General features: G+C 37.8%; 1 protein-coding gene across 17 annotated transcripts in view; it reads left to right on the top strand.

The window, feature by feature from the left end:
• GPHN (gephyrin) overlaps positions 1–20,126 on the top strand; it is a 757,220-nt gene that overhangs the window by 436,730 nt on the left and 300,364 nt on the right. For 10 of the 17 annotated variants that reach the window (XM_043986983.1, XM_043986980.1, XM_043986981.1 and 7 more), the window contains 2 exons: positions 53–325; positions 2,119–2,229. In XM_043986983.1, the coding sequence (XP_043842918.1) occupies positions 53–325; positions 2,119–2,229 (384 nt within the window). The remainder of the gene's footprint in view (positions 1–52; positions 326–2,118; positions 2,230–20,126) is intronic. The other 7 variants (XM_043986988.1, XM_043986993.1, XM_043986990.1 and 4 more) reach the window with 1 other exon arrangement.

Consider the following 20,126-nt stretch of genomic DNA (forward strand, 5'->3'; position numbering starts at 1 on the left):
TATTTCCCAAAGGCACCCTTTCATGATATTCTTTTCTTCCTCTTGCACACAGGAATGTTTTCAGTTTATACTGCCAGCCCTACCTCATGCCATTGACCTTTTACGTGATGCCATTGTAAAAGTAAAAGAGGTACACGATGAACTTGAAGATTTGCCTTCTCCACCACCTCCTCTTTCCCCTCCTCCTACTACCAGCCCCCACAAACAAACAGAAGACAAAGGGGTTCAGTGTGAAGAAGAGGAAGAAGAGAAGAAAGACAGTGGTGTTGCTTCAACAGAAGACAGTTCCTCATCACATATAACAGCAGCAGCAATTGCAGCCAAGGTAAGTCTGCTTGATTTAGAAAGGGAAGCCATTTTAGTTTCTATATTAAATAATACATCATCCCTTTGGGACTTTTTATGAATACTAGTATTCTGAATGGCAAGAAAGTAAAACTTTATGATTATTTCAAGGTAAATTGTGTCATTAATCAGTTCCATGCCAACATACAACTCACCACAAATATCCCCCCCTCAAATAACTACTTTAATGCGTCCCTGAATATTTTCTAGGATAGTTTATTTTACCCTTTAATCGCTGTCTCACATATCACTCATATTTACTTGGGTGATTATGTAAAATACATTACTCTATAGCCGATTTTCTAGTATACATATTGACACTAATTTTTATATGACAATTCCTTTTGTAATGAATAACCTATCATTCCATAGGAATAACTTTAAAAATAAAGTTTACAGTTTTTGGAAATAGAATTGCATGTTCTTAAGTCAATATACGAAACATCATTATTCCCAGGAACATAGTACTACTTTGTGCTGATGTTCAGGAACAGTGCATGGATTTTGCTATCTGCAGGTTACACTAGTAGGATCTCATGTTATTTAACTCTTTATAAGGAAACCCCATCTCCCCAACTTCTTTTTGAAACTCCATTTTTCTCCCCAGGATTACCCAAATGGAAAGAGACCAAATCTTGTCCCATTTTGGATATATATTACATATAACTATCATTTTTCCTTTAAAATTCAATATGGTATTATCCATTGTTACCTTAGTCCCCTGGCATAATTTGATTAAAATAGCATTTGAGTAATGTTTTATTTAGGGAAATATAAAAATGTTTCATGTAAGAAAATATAAAAATGCTAAAAAATTATCCCATAGTTTTTCTTCATTGACTTGTATTTTACTTTTAATATTTCTTCCCCTCACCCAACCCTATCTCACTTTCAGAATTCCTTTTGCTGTTCTCTTAAGAATTTATGAGTTTCTGATAAGTGAATAAGTCATTCTTTTTCAAGTATCATGACAAAACAACACTCCTAGAACCTTCTTAGGAGTCTTGCCACATTTTATTGCAATTTTTGTTTCAGCACATAAATAGTAAGGTCATCTTTATTGCACAGTGCAGCACAGCATCCAGCACAGATAGCATGTAGTCCTTCTAGGAGACCACATGAATGTGAAACATACAAGTGTAATTAGGAATGCAGTTTGGTGTAAACTTCCTAAGTAATCTTCTTGTTACCTCACTGAAATATTCTGAAACAAAAGGGGACTCCAGAATTGAAGGGAAATGGAATCAATTCTAGATTCCAACTAGACCAGAGAAAGTGTCCCATGGTCACTATTGCTATTCATCACTTCATATGCATTAAGCATTTGCTTTTGTTTTATCAGTCATATTATGCTGCTTCTTGTCTAAAAGCTAGCAGTTTATAAGAATTGAAATGAGGAATGATGATTGCCCGCTATTCAGAACTCATTTCCTTACATGTAAAAATCTTTTTTTTACTCTATATTCATATAATATTGGATACAATTAGAATTATAGATTCACCATTGCTGATTGAAGTTTTATTAATACAGTTAGCAGTGCAATGTCAGACTTAATGTACTGATTATCTTGAAACAACTGGAGCCAATGAGTTAATTTTTTTAAAGCAAAGTGGAACTTAAGATTTAAACTGACCATTCCCCTCTAAGTTTGTAAGAATTTGTCATTTCATTGTCCCATCTGTTTTCACCCTTGTTCCTTTCCAGTCATTTTGCTTGTATAGTTTCATGTTTTCCTATCACTGTATTCATAGCTGTTATGTGTTGTGCATTAGAAGCATCCATTCTACACCAGTACTGCTGCTGTTATCATGGCACACGGTGAGCAGCCCATTCCTGGTCTCATCAATTATTCCCATCACGCAACAGGCAGTGCAGGAGAACGGGTAAGACACACCTACAAGAGGCTTTTGCATTAATGGTTTTTGTAAACATACTGCCTGCCTCCTATTCTAGTATTTAGAGAAGATGTGTTTATCAGGTTTTTATGCTGATGAATCTTCAGCAACGCTTTTTTTTAATGTAAAATTTAAATGCCACTGAGCATAACAGAGTTCAACTGTGACTGAAGGCATTTAGTTTAGGATTTAGTTACCATGGTTTGTCAATAAGCTTCCATCACATAACCACCAAGAATTTCATCACTGTTTCTGATTGTTCAGCAATTTCATCTTACTATATGTTTAAATAAATTGCCCAACCTAATTAAACTAATTTCCTAAAATGATCACTTTTGAGTTTTAAAATCTGTTTTCTTTTTTTCAGCTGGTTATATTCTTTTTTTGTTTTTTTTTGTTTTTCGGTTTTCTGGTGAGGCAATGAGGGTTAAATGACTTGCCCAGGGTCACACAGCTAGTAAGTGTCAAGTGTCTGAGGCCGGATTTGAACTCAGGTCCTCCTGAATCCAGGGCCGGTGCTTTATCCACTGTACCACCTAGCTGCCCCAGGTTATGTTCTTTTTAAAGTAATTTTCAACAGAAACTACTTTTACTTATATTTTCTTTATCTTAACCACATTTTTATAATTTCTGTGTTTGGTTTTTTACTCCCTCAGTGTTCATTCCCTTTAGTTCTAAATCAATTATCCCTTGATTCCATGATCTCTTTCACATACCTCTATTTAGGAAATAGTAGCTGTCTTTATAACTCACATACACAACCTGGGAAAGTCAAACATACAGGTAGAAATTTTAGGGAAGAACAAAATAACCTGTTTAAGGGAATGACTGAATAGAAGTTAAGAAGCAAGGGATGATTCAGTTGCTCTGAACAGATGAATAAGGAAAGACATTGATTTGGTATATACCACTGCATAAGGAGTACCAGAACTTATTCAGCTCCAGTATTCAAATTGGTCTGTGACATGCTCTTCAATTCAGGAATTCCCTCCAGAGTTGCAGTTGCAACCCATCAATGCCTGCCCACCCTGTGTGACTTTTATCCAGGTCCTTCCAAAAGTTTGTGACCAGACATCCTCCCAGATGTCTTTGAGGGATTCCCCACTTTTTCCCAACATCACGTGGGCACCAGTGGAACACTTTGGCCATACACCTGTCATCCCTTGTTTTTGCCTCATGACCAGCTCATCGTTTGTTTCTGTCATAAAATAGTTTGATGGCATCCTTAATTCCTATTCTTCTTTAAGGCTTGTTATTGGATGTTTCAGCCTGCTCACATCCACTGTGCATCTTTCGATATCCCTCCTTGTAATGTTCATCTTTAATTCTTCAGAATTCCAGGTCTTACTGCTATATAGCAACACTTGTAAACTGTTTATATTGTATGGGCTTTTGCTGTTACGGGAAGTTCGGGGTCATTAAAAATGCTTTGTGATTTCCTAAAAGTAATCCAACCTGCTCTCTTCATCCTTTTCAACTCTGAGCCTAGTCTATCTGTATTGTTTGTTTCAAATGTACATAATATAGGACAAGTTTGATAGTTCCTATTCAGTGTCTAATGAAATCTAGGCAACAGAGATTCTTCATCCATTTGTTTTTTCCTGTGTGGATGGATAGGTCAGACCCCATTTAGTGATTACAGATGTCTTCCAATAGGCTTTGAAATGTCTTAGAGCTTGATATAACCATTACAATGTCAATTTCAAATAGGAGCCATCAAAAGACCTCAGGCCCTCCTCAACCATGCTCTATCTTCTCCTTCACAGTAGTAAATACTTCTGGCAAGCATACATCTATCAGTTTTATTCCTTGCCCTAAGTTTATTTTCAGAGGGTTATGGAATAGGATTATTCCTGTTTTTATATTTTCCAAAGAAACTTGATTGATCCTGATGAATCCGTGGGAAACACCTTAAGGTGGAATTTTGTTTTACCAAGTCAACTACTTTTTTTAAAAAATCAATGAAAAAACAATAAGCACAATGGGAAATTACATTCTCTTCTTCTATCAGTTAATTGTGAGGTGGCAAAGATGTAATCAGTTGTTGAATATTGTTTTCAAAAGCATACTTGTTTCCTACAAATAGCCTCACTGAGTTGCCCTCAATTTGTATATCAATGACCCTGATAAAGATTTAGTATATCTAGGAGAATAGGTGTATATGTCGGTACTTGTGCATGACTACTCATTCACGTCTTTTGGTATCAATAAGGTCCAAGATTTTTACCCTGCCTTTAGTATCATCCTCTCCTTTTGAAGTTTTGAAAAGAGTCCCTGAATGGTCTCATAAATGTACTGCATCCAAAATGGATATCTTAGTCTATATTTATTTTATCCAGTTCAGCTGGTTTTCCTGTCTTTGATTTCTTTAGTGCCATTAATACTTCCTCTCTATGTGCCCAAGGGATTGTGATATTAGTGTTCAAGTGTGGTGGTTCCAGTATCAGATATGCAGAGAATGTGGGAATTAAAATATAACTCAGTGACTATCTAGTCCAACCCATACGTGAAAGGGATCTCTACCATAACATACCTGATAAGTAGTTATTTAACCTTTGCTTGAAGATCTCCAAGGAGGGGAAGCACATTACCTCTCTAAGAATACATTAAACTTTTGGGCAACTCTGACTATTAAGAAATTTTTCCAATATCAAGCTTAAATTGGTCTTTTTACAGCTTCCACCCATTGCTTCTGGTTTGGCTTCAGGGATCAAAAGGAACAATTCTAATTCCTCCTACACGAGGCAGCCCATCCAGTACTTGAAGAGAGCTATAATATGCCCCTTAGTCTTCATTTCTCCAGGTTAAACATACCTAGTCCCTTCAGTTGAAGTCTTCATATGACAGACTCAAAGCCCTGCACCATTCTGGTTGCCCTTCTCTGGACACTAACCAGTCTATCAAAATCCTTCTTAAACTCACTGGCACAGAATTGAACAGAATACTCCAGATAAAGTATTAGGAAGGCAGAATACAGTGGACTATCTGTTGCCTCTTTATCCCTGGAAGTAGTCCAAGATCACATTAGTGATCCACAAATGACACAAATACATATATACATATACATACACTGTGGTGAGTAAAACTATATGTGGTCGCCTTATTTCTGGCCCAAGTGTGGGGAAAATTAGCTAGGGTTTCTAATATATTTATTAATTATTAATTAGAAGCTTTAGTACCAGTTTGGGGCATTAATCATTTTGGGGGGGGTTGGGCAATGGGGGTTAAGTGACTTGCCCAGGGTCACACAGCTAGTAAGTGTCAAGTGTCTGAGGCCGGATTTGAACTCAGATCCTCCTGAATCCAGGGCTGGTGCTTTATCCACTGCACCACCTAGCTGCCCCAAAGAATTTGTGGGGTTTTTGCAAGGCATTAAGGGTTAAGTGACTTGCCCAGGGTCACATAGCTAGTATCAGGTGTCTGGGGTTGGATTTGAACTCAGGTCCTCCTGAATGCAGGACTGGTGCTTTATCCACTGTACCACTTAGCTGCTCCCAGCATTTATTAAAACATACCAAGTATTAGTAAAAAGAGAACACCTGACTCAGAAAGTTAAGAAAAGGTCTATCTATCTTAGAGGAGAGAATAGAGCTCAGCCTGGCCTTCTAGCCTAGAGAAAAAATAGAACTCAGCCTGGCCTACTTCTTCCTCCAAGTCCTTTGCCACCAACAGCGCCTCCAAGAGTGTCTAACTGAGGGTAACTGCATATGGAAGCTTTTTCTGGGTCCAGAGGAGAGGCAGTCTTTACACACTACTTCAGGCTTATTGGTTAGCATCAACCAAATGCATTGGTTCACTGGACTTGAGGGTGGTCCCGTGTTGAGGTCACAGTTCACACCCTTGGAGAACACACCCTCTTGAGGACCAGGCAGGTATGGTTTTAATTGAATTAACTTTAAGTGAGATCATCAGCTAAATTAGTCAGTCTAATCAATCTTAATCCAATCAGTCCCCTGAAGGGGGGCCCTTTGGGCATTCCCAAAACCCTATTATTTTCTCACAATACACATATACATATAAACAGAGAGTGGGGTAGAGACAGAGAGCAATCCACTAATACTCCCAGATCTTTTCAGAACTATTTATTATTATAAATTCTGGTCTTAGCTCTGATGAGATAATGGTCTGACTGTGTACAGATAGCTGATTCCAGAATAATTCTGATGTCCATAATAAGTCTTTTCCTAGCTGTTGAAATGGAACCAGTTTAAGTCTTTGTGATTTTATTTGATTCTTGCAATGTCTATCGTCTACCAATTCTTTATTTTTTATTAATAAAAAATAAACTTATTAATAAAGAGGCATGAAGCTTCCCTATAATCTCATTTCTTTCTCTTCAACTATACTTTGCCATATATTTCTCCCCATCTTCACATTTTCCCACTTTTGCATTTAAGTTACCAAGTATCAGTATGTATTGATTTGATTTGACAGGGCTTATCAAGTTGGTAAAATTTCTTTACCAGTTTGTCTTCATCATTACTTTCATGGGGTCCTTTTGCAAATATTCCTCATTACAAGATGACCATATGACTCATGCAATAATATTTCTTATAAATTTGGGGTGCACAAGAGAACCCATTCCTCCAGCTTTTTTCTTTGCCTCTCTAAAGAATAACCCTATATTTCCATTTATATGCAACTTTCTTCTTTGTTCTTATTTAAGAAAAAATATCAAGATGGATATGATTCACCTCCTCCAGCAGTATTTCCACTCATTACTCACTGCACAAGTCTCTCATATTTAGAGTATCAACAGTCAAAGTTTATTGATGGTCAAAAACCCATGTGATTCTTGTACCCTCTGACTCCCTTTCTCATCACTCCATCACTGTCACAATAAAAATAGATTGCCATGGCCAAAAAAAAATGCCATCATTATGATAGCCATCCTGTGAAAGAGGTGCTTCTCTGTGATTAACTATTCTCCTTGGAAAATACACTCAGTCTGTTCCCAAAGTAGGAGTCTTCAGCGTGGTAGAACTTACCCACCAAAGACAAAGCCCAGTGTCATTTCCATGTAATGACAAAGCCAGAGTTAGACTTTTGTGGAGGAATGGGAAGTTCTTAATACAAAATATAACAAATATTAATTAAGTATTCTGTATACTTATGTACTGTGCTGACTATGTGACTAGGAAAGGATTTAACACTTGCTGCCCTCAGAATATTTAAAATTCGATTATAAATCTAGTATCTGTTTTTGTCCAAAATAAAGGGATAAGGGGCAGCTAAGTGGCCCTGGATTCAGGAGAGCCTGAGTTCAAATCTGGCCTCAGACACTTGACACTTACTAGCTGTGTGACCCTGGGCAAGTCACTTAACCCTCATTACCCTGCAAAACACACACACACACACAAAACAAACAAAATAAAGGGATAAATTTAAAATTTTATTGATAAATAATAAAATTTAATTGTTAACTGAAACTGAATTCTTCTAACATAATCTTATTGACAAAAATGAATACTCAGAGTCAATTTGCCAAATGTGAGGCAACAGTGACAATTTTATTCATTTATCAGGGGGTAAAATTAAGCTAATATAGTCACAACCAACATATTAAATTATTATGTTCTAAGATACAGGTTTATGTAACATATATCTGACTGCTCCTTCTCAGTTTCCTTTGCTGGATCCTTATGTAGATCCTGCCTACTAACCAAAAGTGTCTCACAGGGTTCTGTCTTGATCCCTCTTCTCTTCTCTCACTATACTGTTTTGTTTTGTGATCTCATCAGCCCCCATGGATTGAATTACCATCTCTGATGATGATGTTCAAGTCTACCTATCCTGCCCCAGTATCTCTGCTGATTCCAGTCTCAAATCTCCAACTACCTTTCAGATACCTTGAATGTCTAATAGACATCTTAAACTCAACATGGCCAAAACTGAACTCATTTTCTTTTCTCCTAAACTTTCCCTTCTCCTATCTTCCCTATTACTATATAGGACAATACTATCCTCACAGTCCTCCAGGCTCACAACAGAGGAGTCATCCTTGACTCCTCACTATCTCTAACTCCCCCATATCCAAGCTGCTGCTAAGGCCTGTCAATTCACTTTTGGGGTCTCTTTCAGGAGGTGATTGGTAGATTCTTTCAATAACAATTTTATCCTCTGATTCTATAATATCAGGACAGTTCTCCTTAATAATTTCCTGGAATATGGTATCTAGACTCTTTTTCTGATCATGGCTTTCAGGCAGTCCAATAATTCTCAAATTGTCTCTCCTGGATCTATTTTCCAGATCAGTTGTCTTTCCAATGAAGTATTTCACATTTTCTTCTTTTTTTCATTCTTTTGATTCTGTTTGACTGATTTCTGCTGTCTCATGGATTCATTAGCTTCCATTTGTCCAGTTCGAATTTTTAAGGCATTGTTTTCTTTAGTAAGCTTTTGTACCTCCTTTTCCATTTGGCCAAATGAATTTTTTAAGGAATTGTTTTCTTCAGTCAATCTTTGTGCTTCCTTTTCCAAGTTGTTGATTTTTTTTTCATAATTTTCTTGTGCTGCTTTCATTTCTCTCCCCATTTTTTCTTCTGCCTCTCTCAACTGATTTTTTGTTCGTTTGTTTTTTGTGAGGCAGTTGGGGTTAAGTGACTTGCCCAGGGTCACACAGCTAGTAAGTGTCAAGTGTCTGAGGCCGGATTTGAATTCAGGTGCTCCTGACTCCAGGACCGGTGCTCTATCCACTGCGCGACCTAGCTGCCCCTCAAATGATTTTTAAAATCCTTTTTGAGCTCTTCCAAGAAGGCTTTTTGGTCTTGAGACCAATTCATTCTCATCTGAGTTTGTGTTTAGCTCTTCCCTATCAACACAGAAGCTCTCAGTGGTAAGAGCCCTTTTTTGTTTCTTACTCATATTGTAGCTTATTTTTTAAAAGTTGAGGTCTGCTCCTGGGGCACAAGGGTCACTGTTTCAAGCTTCTTGTGCTGGAGGATACGGGCTATGTCACTGGCTTGTGGATTTCTCAGCACCCTGGGCTTGCTCCAGGTGCTGGGATGGCCTGGCCCAGTTTTGCCTATCCTGTGGGTGGCCCTCCAGCTGGCAGCCTGCCCTCTCAGCTGGTACTGTCAGATCTCACAATTGGCCTGCTGTGCCACCAGCTTGCTGAGCCAGGATCAAGGGGCCTCAGTTGTCCACTGTGGCCAAGAGCTTCCTGCTGATTTGCCCAGACCCCCTCCATGTTGTACTGCTCTGAGCTGTGCTGCACTCCCCTTTTGCCTAAATGAGACCGACCTTTCCTGAAGTCTTCTAAATTATCTCAAGTTGGAAGATTGTGTCTCTCTGTCTTTTGGTAGGTTCTGTAGTTTCAGAATCTGTTTAGAGGCTTGATTTAATGTTGTTTTTGAGGGAAACCTGGGAGAGCCCAGGAAACTTCCTGGCCTCTGTCTGTCATCTTGGCCCCATCAATTTCACTTTTGCAACATCTCATATATGTTCTCTTCTTTGACACTGCAATCACTCTTGCGTAGGCTGTTATCACCTCTTGTCTTGATTATTGTGGTTGACAGTTTGCTGGTACGTCTTGCCTGTCTTGAATCTTTCCCTATTCTAATCTATCCTCCATTAAGCTATTGAAGTGATTTTCCTAAAGCAAGGTCCAATCATGTCACACATACCCTATCCAGTAAACTCCAGTGGGCTCCCCATTGCTTCCAGGATTAAATACAAAATCCTCTACTTGGCATTCAAATTCCTTTATAACCTAGCCCCCTTACACCTTTCCAGTCTTATCTACCCACCAAGCAATTCTTTGATCCAGTGACACCGATTTCCTAACTGTTCCATCAAAACACTTTATCTTTGTGCTCTAGGAATTGTCTCCAGCTCTTCCCCATGCTTAGAATACCCTCTGTCCTTATCTCCACCTAATAGCCTTCCTGGCTTCCTTTAAGTACCAACTAAAATCCCACATTATACAAGAAAACTTCCCCAACCCTTCATAAATTGTTGTGCCTTCCCTCTGTTAATTATTTCCTATTTATCTTGTATAAAGCTTGTTTTTGCATATTTATTTGATTGTTTTCTCCATTAGATTGTGAGCTCCTTGAGAGCAGGGAGTGTTTTGCTTCTTTATGTATCTCTAGTATTTAACACAGTGCCTGGCATATAGTAGGTGCTTAATAAATATTTGTTGACTGACTAAACCAAAGAAAGCATTTGGATTTGAGGAAGCAACTATTAGCTTTTGGAGTTCCTAAGATATCATATAGGCTTCTTTCTTATTTATAAATTGGCAGTTGGGGCAGCTAGGTGGCGCAGTGGATAGAGCACCGGCCCTGGAGTCAGGAGTACCTGAGTTCAAATCCAGCCTCAGACACTTAACACTTACTAGCTGTGTGACCCTGGGCAAGTCACTTAACCCCAATTGCCTCACTTAAAAAATAAAAAAGCAATCAACAAATTGGCAGTTGTAGTGCCATCCTTAACTTATTACTCTCATTCATCCCACATATCCAGTCTATTGTTGAATCTTGTCATTTTTTTCCTTCACATCCCTTATCTCCAAATAAACAATGGCTACCTAGTTCAGGCACTTAGCACTTCTTGCCTGTACTATTTTAATTGACTTCTGGTTGTCCTCCCTGACTCAAATCTCTCTCCTTCCACCAAGCTGCTTAAGTGATTTTTGTGTAGCATTTATCTGATTATGTCATTCCCCCTACTCAGTTGGTTATTGTCCTTGATTCTCAAAGAGGAACAAAAAACATCACTATGTTGGAGTCAAAGTATATCATGTCCAACTGTGACTGATCAGACTAATATGAGCTTGGAAGGCTCTACATACTGTAGGTTCGGCACAAATAGTCCATATGATCATTTGAAATAGGTCTAAATTTGCATGTCTCATATTTCTTTTGAGCTACTGAAATTCTTCCTCTCTCATAGAACACAGTGCCTTCTTTGATGCAGGCATAGTGGACAACCCCTTGGCAGTGTCTTCCGTGCCACACAATCAATTCCAAAGTTCTTCAGAGAGATCTTAAGAATGTCCTTGTATTGCTTTTTCTGGCCACCATGTGAGCATTTGCCTTGTGTAAGTTTTCTGTAAAATAGTCTTTTAGGCAAACATACATTTAGCATTCAACAACATGGCCAGCCCATCAGAGCTGTTCTCTCTGCAGTCAAGTTTGGATGGTTGGCAGTTTAGCTTAAGAAAAGACCTCAATATCTTGTACCTTATCTTGCCAGGTCATCTTTAGCATCTTTCTAAGACAATTCAAATGGAAGCGGTTCACTTTCCTGGCATGGCGATGGTAGGCTATCTATGTTTCACAGGTATTTAGCACTGGGGTCCGCACAACAAGTCTGTAGACCTTCAGTTTGGTAGACAGCCTACTTACTACATCTTCTCTCCCACACTTTCTTTTGGAGCCTTCCAAACACTGAGCTAGCTCTGGCAATGCATGCAACCAACCTCATCATCTCTGTGTACATCTCTAGAAAGTATACTGCCAAGGCAAGTAAACTTATCCACAGCATTCAGTATTTCTCCATTTTCTGTAACTGATGGTTCCACATATGGATGCTGCGGTGCTGGCTGGTAGAGGACCTCTATTTTCTCAGTGTTGTTAGGTCAAAATTAGGACAAGCAGCAGAGAATCAATTCCTGCTTTGCTGCGTCTTGGCCTCAGAGGCCACATCAAGGGTACAATCAATACTCAGTGTACAGCCCTACTCACTAAACTCCAGTGGCTTCCTATTGTTTACAGAATCAAAGGTGAAATCCTCTGTTTGTTAGTTAAAGTACTTCACAACCTGGCCCCTTCCTACCTTTCTAGTTTTCTTATACTTTACTCCACTCTATAAACTCAACAATGCAGCAACACTGGTCTGTTTACTGCTTCTCTCACATAACATTCCATCTCCCATCCCCATGCCTTTTTATCATACATGGAATGCTCTCTCTCCTTAGCTCTGCCTCTTAGTTTCTCTAATTTCCCTCAAGACACAATTTAAATTCCACCTTCTGCTGTAGGCCTTTCCCTCTATGATTACCTTCCATTCTACTTTTTATGGATCTTGAATACACCTAGTTCTTTACATTTTGTCTACCCCATTGGAATGTGAGCTTCTTGAGAGTAGGGAATCCCCAATGTTTAGCACAGTGCCTGGCATATAGTAAGACCTTAATAAATTGTTTATTGAATAACTGGTTAAGTATGGACATAATTACTTTGACAGATATGATCCAAGTACAAGGCCTTTGTACTTCAAATATGACATTTAAAAATAAGTAATTAAAAAGAAGAAAATAATAGAATGAGATCTTCAGACTTTGTGATGCTTATAATGGAATCATATACACTCTGTGTTTACTTCTACTAGCACTGACCTTATTCACATCTTAGCTGCTCCTCTGGTTTGTTGGCAGTACTCCAGAAGGTGTCTGTAGGAGATTAATCGCTTGGGCTTTCCTTGGGCATTATTGAGCTGTTCTTTTCAGACTTTCTCAATAATAAGCTAAAGAGCCAGTTTTAGAAGGGGAGGGTCATGCAACCTACTTCTTTCCTTTTTTTTTTTTTCCCTAAGTCTATCATCTTTTTTTTTGGTGACAGGGAAATAAATCTTGATCAAAATAGCAAGTACTTGGTCTCTGATCTTGTGTTTTAAAATTGTCCTTACTTATATTAAAGTTAAACAAGACATTTCTGTTATCTTTCTTAAGATTTGACCAAAGGAGGGGACAGCTAGGTGGCACAGTGGATAAAGCACCAGCCCTGGATTCAGGAGGACCTGAGTTCAAATCCGACTTCAGACACTTGACATGTACTAGCTGTGTGACTCTGGGCAAGTCACTTAACCCTCATTGCCCCACAAAAAAAAAAAAAAAAGAACAAAAAACAAAAAAAAACAAGATTTGACCAAAGGAGACAGAAAAGCAGTTATGGTCTCTAATATGCCTTCTGCAATTTATTATCAAATGTTAACTTCAGAGGCTGGCTAAAGATGTGTCTAATTTCCCAACATTAATGTGATAGATTATTTAAAGATATGTGATGATTTACTGATAATACTTACACAGGTGAATATAAATAAGTGATTATAGGAATAATGCATTTTATTATATAAAACCCAAGACACTTGTACTTTCTTGTGACCTCCTGTCTTCCATCTTCATCAGCTCTTAGATTTCTTGAACTGGATATTTCTTATACACCTTGAACTGAATTCATTATCTTTCCTCCTAAACCCACCACTCTACTGAACCTCCATTCTCCCAGTCACCTATGCTCACAACTTGGTGTCATACTTTACTCCTCACTCTCTCCTACTCCCCATATCCAATCTTTTGCCAAGGTCCATCAATTTTACCTTAGTAACATCTCTCACATACAACCTCTTCTTTCCTCTGATATTGCCACCACCCTGAGGCAGGCCCTTATTACCTCACACCTAGCCTATTGCAATAGTCTGCTAGTTGGTCTCCTTTTCTCAAACCTCTCTTTATATTAGTACATCCTTTACTCGGTTGTCAGATTTATCTTCCTAAAATGCAATTCTGACCACATCCCACCCCCCAATTTGTTAAATTCTAGTGGCTCCCTATTACCTCCAAGATTGTATATAAAATCCTCCATTTGGCCTTTAAAAGCCTAGACATTTTCCCTCCTCTAAGTCCCAGCTAAGGGTCCACCTTCTACACAAAACCTTCCCCAATCTTCCTTAATTTTAGTGCCTTCCCTTTGAAATTACCATTCCCCCTTTCTCCTAGCTTGCTCTGTGTATGTATGTATATATATATATATGTATATTTTTTATACACAGTTGTTTGCCTGTTGTCTCCCCTAGACTGTGAGCTTCTTGAGAGCACAGACTGTTTTGTTTCTTTTTTTCTTTCTTTGTATCCCTAGCACTTAGCAAAGCACCTAGGTAGGTGCTTAAAGATGCTAGTTGACTTACTGACTGAAAGAGACCAATTTAGAAATTATTGCCATAGTCTAAGCAAGAGTAATTAGTTGTGATTAGCTGAGAGTATAGAAAAAGATGCAAGAGTTGTCTTGGAAGCAAACTCAACAAGAAGAAAGTAATTGTTAGTAAACATGCAGGTCAGGGGAATACTGTAGACGTAGTTTACCTAGATTTTAGAAAAGTGTTTTACAGACTGGCTCATGCTGATCTTGTTAAGTTAAAAACCCATGATCTAGATGTCTGTATAGTTGGGTATAGTCATACCTGGCTGCATAGCCACACTCAAAGAGTGGGGCTTTGTTAGCTTGGAAGAAAGTTCACATCAGAGTAGCCCCCTGTAATTAGCCCGGGTTTTTTAAAGTTTTTAATTTTCAGAATAAAACAAGCATTCCCATAATAACTAATAAAAAAGATGATTGCACATGTCCATTTTTATCCGTTACAAGAATGAATGCATAGGTGACATATTTATCAAATTTACAGATAACACAAAACCAGAAGAGACAGCTGATGTGTTGAAATGCAAAGTCAGCAGCCAAAAATAGCTCAACAGACACTAGCTCAAACCTATGAAGTTAGAATTTCATAGAGAAAATCATGAAAACATTACAATTGGGCTTAAAAAGATCAATCTCATCAGTCCAAGATGCAGGAAACATGATGATAATTTGTCTAAAAATATTTGGGATTCTTAATAGACTATAAGTTCAATACGAGTCAACATTATGGTGCCTCAACCTAAAAAAAGTTAACATAACCACTCCATTAAAAGACATAGTGTTTGGGGAAAGGATTTCCCCACTATGCTAGACTTTGCCCTGGTCAGACCAATTCTGAAGTATTGTATTCTCTTGTAGCTACCATAAATTTAAGCTGTAAAGTATCTGGAGGAAGTTCATCAGAATAGTGAATGGCTCCAAGATCATGCCATGTAATAGCTCACATTAAATAGTGCTTTGCAGTTTATAAAGCCTTTACATATGTAGTATCTTCTCTAGGGCTACTTTGCCCTGATACTCACTAACATTGGTGGTCAAAGTCCCCAGAAGACAGCAGACTACTTCTCTCCTAGTGACTAGGGATAATCCTGAGATTTGCTAGGGTTTTCTAATACTGTATCTCAGAACTCTTTATCTAGTATATTAACCAGAGTTAGTTAACTTTTCAGATGAGCACTTACTAAACAAGTATAACAAGGAAAGATGTTACAGAAACATTCTCCCCAACCAAACCAGGGACACATTTTCCTTGCACAGACAAAGTACCTCTGGAAAGCAAGTTATGCAAGTAACAGGGCCATGAGATAAACTCATGTTCCCTGGGGGACAGGAGAGAAAGATTTAAAAAACCCTCCCCCAAGTGATTCCCTTCCAGAGGCTCGGCAAGAACCGTTCTATTACCAGACTAGCCTGTGCTGGAATGTGGAATTCTGAAATACCTACCTGTGCTATATACCAAGCCTCAGAGATATATCATATTCTTTCAGCCAATATGTCTTTTGTGTTATGTGCCCTTTTCTAAAGAGCAAAGCACACCTTATTTAAATTTATGACTCACTGATTGATTTGCTTGAGAAATCTAGGCCTTCTGGGTTTACATTAATGGGTTGAGAGTTTTTCCTTCACCTCCCCTTCCCCTTATATATACATTATCTCATTTGAGCTTCATAACATTGTGAGAAAGATGGGTTTTTGCTTGGTTTGTTGTATTGGTTTAAACCTCTGAATTCACTGATGTGCTTACATTCTGCAACATGCAAACAACTTTGTACACACAAAATATGTACAGTATAAATGGAAGGTAATCTCAGAGGGAATGTACTAAGGGAGAAATGGGGAGGTGAAAGATAAGCATACTGCAGAAGCTGTGAGCTGAGTCTTGAAAGAAGTCAGAGAAGCCAAGGGTTACAGATGAGTAAGGAGACCTGAAAAAGGAACTAGTATTTCACTCTGGAAATAATAAAGAATCAATAGAGTCTATTAAGCAGGGAACACCTATACTTCAGAAATATAACTGGTAGTTGATGGATTGGAGTGGAGAAAGACTTGAAGCAGGGAAACCAATTAGGAGGCTATTGTAAAAGCTAGAGCATGAGGTGATGAGGGCCTGGACCAGAAGTCCCTCATATGTCAGAGGCTGGACTTAAACCCAAATCTTCCTAACTCTAAGGCTGCTTAAAGCATAAGAGCATTAGTTGCAGGAATTACAATTGTTTGACCTTGTTTGACCTTATTCCACTTTCCCCCTATAAGACTTTGATAAGACCTCCAGAGAACATGGAATATTTGCTTTGTTTTCCTATCTTTATCACCAGAACATAAATTAGGTACTTAATTAAAAAGGATGGGGGCAGCTAGGTGGAGCAGTGGATAAAGCACTGGCCCTGGATTCAGGAGGACCTGAGTTAAAATCCAACCTCAGACACTTGACACTTACTAGCTGTGTGACCCTGGGCAAGTCACTTAACCCTCATTGCAAAAAAAAAAAAAAAGAAAAGGAAAGCAGCCTTCAATTATTTGAAGCACTGTGTTTTTGGAATAAAGATTAGACTTGTTCTTCTTGGCCCCAAAAGATAGAAATAGGACCAAAGGTGAAAATTAGAAAGAGGCCAATTTATACTGGATTTAGAGGGGGGAAAGAGAGAATGAACTTCCTTGGAAGATACTAAGTTGCCCCTTTTGAAGCCTTCAAGCAAAGAGCTTAGCTGAAACTAGGCCCTCATGATTTGGTTTTGATCATATATAAATTGAACTAAAGAATCTTTGAGGTCTCTTTCAATTCTAACGTTCTATGAATTCTTTGATCTCACTAGCTTATTGGGTTTTACTAAACATCAGAAATTCACTGAGAACAATTTGTTATCGGCAGTCATCACACTTTGAATTTAATTAGTCCACAAATTAGTAAATCTGTAGTATCGGCTTTAAAAAAAATCTTTATGGGTCAGTTTTTAAGATAATTCTATCAATAGATCCACCATATCAGAATTCATATGTTTATAGACAGTTTGTACACATACTCTTCCCCAAAAAAATATTTTGTATAGTAAGGGTTTACTATTTTAATCTCAATTTTGTGACTTTATTAATTGTATTTGAACTCCAATAGCATATCTTGAATTCTTAAGTACTAATAGATCCTACTTGCCTTGCATTAAATAAAGGGTTTGGTTCCATTTTTATTTTGTCATATTCAATCTTCTTAAAGCATCATTTGATGAGTTCTTTGTCCCACCCCCATATCCTGCCCCCAGCAGGTGATAGATATGTGCAGACTTCCTTTCTGGCTTCATCTTGTATGATTTCCCAGCTTAATTGCCTTTAGAAATAATTTCTTTTAAAACTTTATTTCAAATTAAACTGTTGGACTCAACCATCAAATTTCACATATTCCTCCACACCACTACTAAAGATCAGTGGAAGTTTTCACAGTTCCCTATTTAGCATCCAATCAAGGTCTTCACCCTTCTTTCTGAAGCATTGTGGCTTCTTTCATCATCTCAGAGGAATTTCAGTCTACATGCTTAGAATAAGAGTAAGTGTATATCATATACATATCAAATGTTCTTGATTCAATGAAATACTACAGGCCATATATTTCTGAAAACTTTTGAGATACACCAAGCCCTTGCCTTAAAGGAACTTACATTCTGCAACATGCAAACAACTTTGTACATGCAAAATATGTACAGTATAAATGGAAGGTAATCTCAGAGGGAATGTACTAAGGGAGAAGTGGGGAGGTGAAAGATAAGCATACTGCAGAAGCTGTGAGCTGAGTCTTGAAAGAAGCTAGAGAAGCCATAAATGTCCCTAGCTCATTAATTCTGTTGAATCTGTCATGGGTTCAGCTTCATATAAACTAGTTAATTTTTCTCTGTTCCATGGCTAAAGACTATATTTATATCTGGCTTGAAAATATGGATTCTTGGTCACAGAGGAATCAGATAAAAGACAAATATTTAGGTTCATCTACAGGAATATAATAAAAAGTACAGTGTAATAACTTGCATGTAAAAGGTGACTTCTTATTATGCTTGACCAGAAAACATGGGTCATTCGTGTAGTGATTAAAAATTACCCCAAATGGTGCTTTGGTGCTCCCTGAAATGAAAGAAAGAAAGAGAGTGTCTCCAATGTGTTTAGATCCTTTATGGAGAATTTACAGAAGAATACAAATGAACAGCCTAGGATGAAGTGTTAAAGGTGTTGCATTCTTCATGAGAAGAGGGAATACTCATACGTATTTGTCTGAAAACACAGATCTAACAAGGAATTAAAGCAAAAAAATTAGTTTTGTAAAGTGACTCTTTCTAAACTCTTCATCCTGTTTTTCAAGACTTTCCATTATATTTTCTTCCTTTCTCTTTCCTGTCACCAATTTTATCAACCTTCATTTCTCATTAATTTTACATATGATTCTTCACTCCAAACTGATCTACATAATATTCCCACATATATCTAGCATCAAAATAACATGGGACAATCTCTCTCCCTTCTCCATTTAAGGGGTACTTCTGCTGTGAATACATATACAAATTCAGTCCCGGGGAGCCTGGCCTCTAGTGAGAAAGTGGCTAGCCTCCCTTTTCTTTCTTGTTTTTAAATTAAATTTTATTTTATTTTCATGAAGATCTGCCTTCTTTTCCTTCTACCTTCCTGCTGCGCACACCCTCTCCTACTCTGAGAAAGCAAGAAAAACAAAACCCCATTACAAAAATGTATATTCAAGAAAAATAAATTCTTGTACTGGCCATGTTCAAAAAACATGTTTCAATCTAGTCTGAGTCCATGAACTCTTTATTAGGAGACAGGTTATATGATTTATCATGAAGACTCTGGAACTGAACTTTAATCGTTGTGTTGATCAGTGACTAAGTCTTTCAAAGTTGTTTATCTTTACAACGTTGTTGTTATTGTATAAATTGTTCTGGTTCTGCTCACTTTATTCTGCATCAATTCATACAAATGTTACCAGGTTTTTGTGAAACCATAGCCCTTTATCATTTCTTTGTTTTGTTTTGTTTTGGTTTTTTTGGCAGGGCAGTGAGGGTTAAATAACTTGTCCAGGGTCACACAGCTAGTAAGTGTCAAGTGTCTGAAGCTGGATTTGAACTCAGGTCCTCCTGAATCCAGAGCCGGTGCTTTATCCACTGTGCCACCTAGCTACCCTGCTTTATCATTTCTTAAAGCACAATAGTATTCCATCATATTCCTATGCCATAACTTCTTTAGTCATTCCCCAATTGATAGGCACCCCTTTCAGTTTGCAATTCTTTACCACCACAGACAGAGCTGCTATAAATACTTTTGTACATATGGGTCTTTTTTCCTCCATATTTCATCTCTTTAGGATATATACCTAGTAGTGATATCACTAGGTCAAAGGGAATAAGCAATTCTATAGCTTTTTGAGCCTTGTTCCACGTTACTTGACAGAATGGCTGGACTAGTTCACAGTTCCACCAACAGTGCATTAATACACCTCTTTTCCCACAGCCCTTCCAGCATTTATCATTTTCCATTTTGTCAGCTTTGCCAATCTTATGGGTCTGAGGTGGAACCTCGGGGTTCTTTTTGTTTGAATCTCTCTAATCATCATTGATTTAGAGCATTTTTTTCATATAGCTATTGATAGCTTATATTTCTTCCTCTGAAAAGTATCTGTTCATATCCTTTGACCATTGATCAATTGGGGAATGACTTTTGGGAACTCCCTATATGTCTTAGAAATGGAATATTTATCATAGAAATTTGCTGCAAAGACTTTTTCCATTTGACTGCTTCTCAGTTTAAGCTGCATTGGCTTTGCCTTTGCAAAGACTTGTAATTTTATGTAATCGAAATTATATATTTTACGTTCTGTCATCCTCTCCTGTCATCCTCTCTATCTCTGAGTTTTCTTTAAGTGATATTCTATTCTGTTTAAATAACATAATGGGATTTAAAATACACAGATACACACTT

The sequence above is a fragment of the Dromiciops gliroides genome, chromosome 2, assembly GCF_019393635.1.
Source record: "Dromiciops gliroides isolate mDroGli1 chromosome 2, mDroGli1.pri, whole genome shotgun sequence".
Taxonomy (NCBI): domain Eukaryota; kingdom Metazoa; phylum Chordata; class Mammalia; order Microbiotheria; family Microbiotheriidae; genus Dromiciops; species Dromiciops gliroides.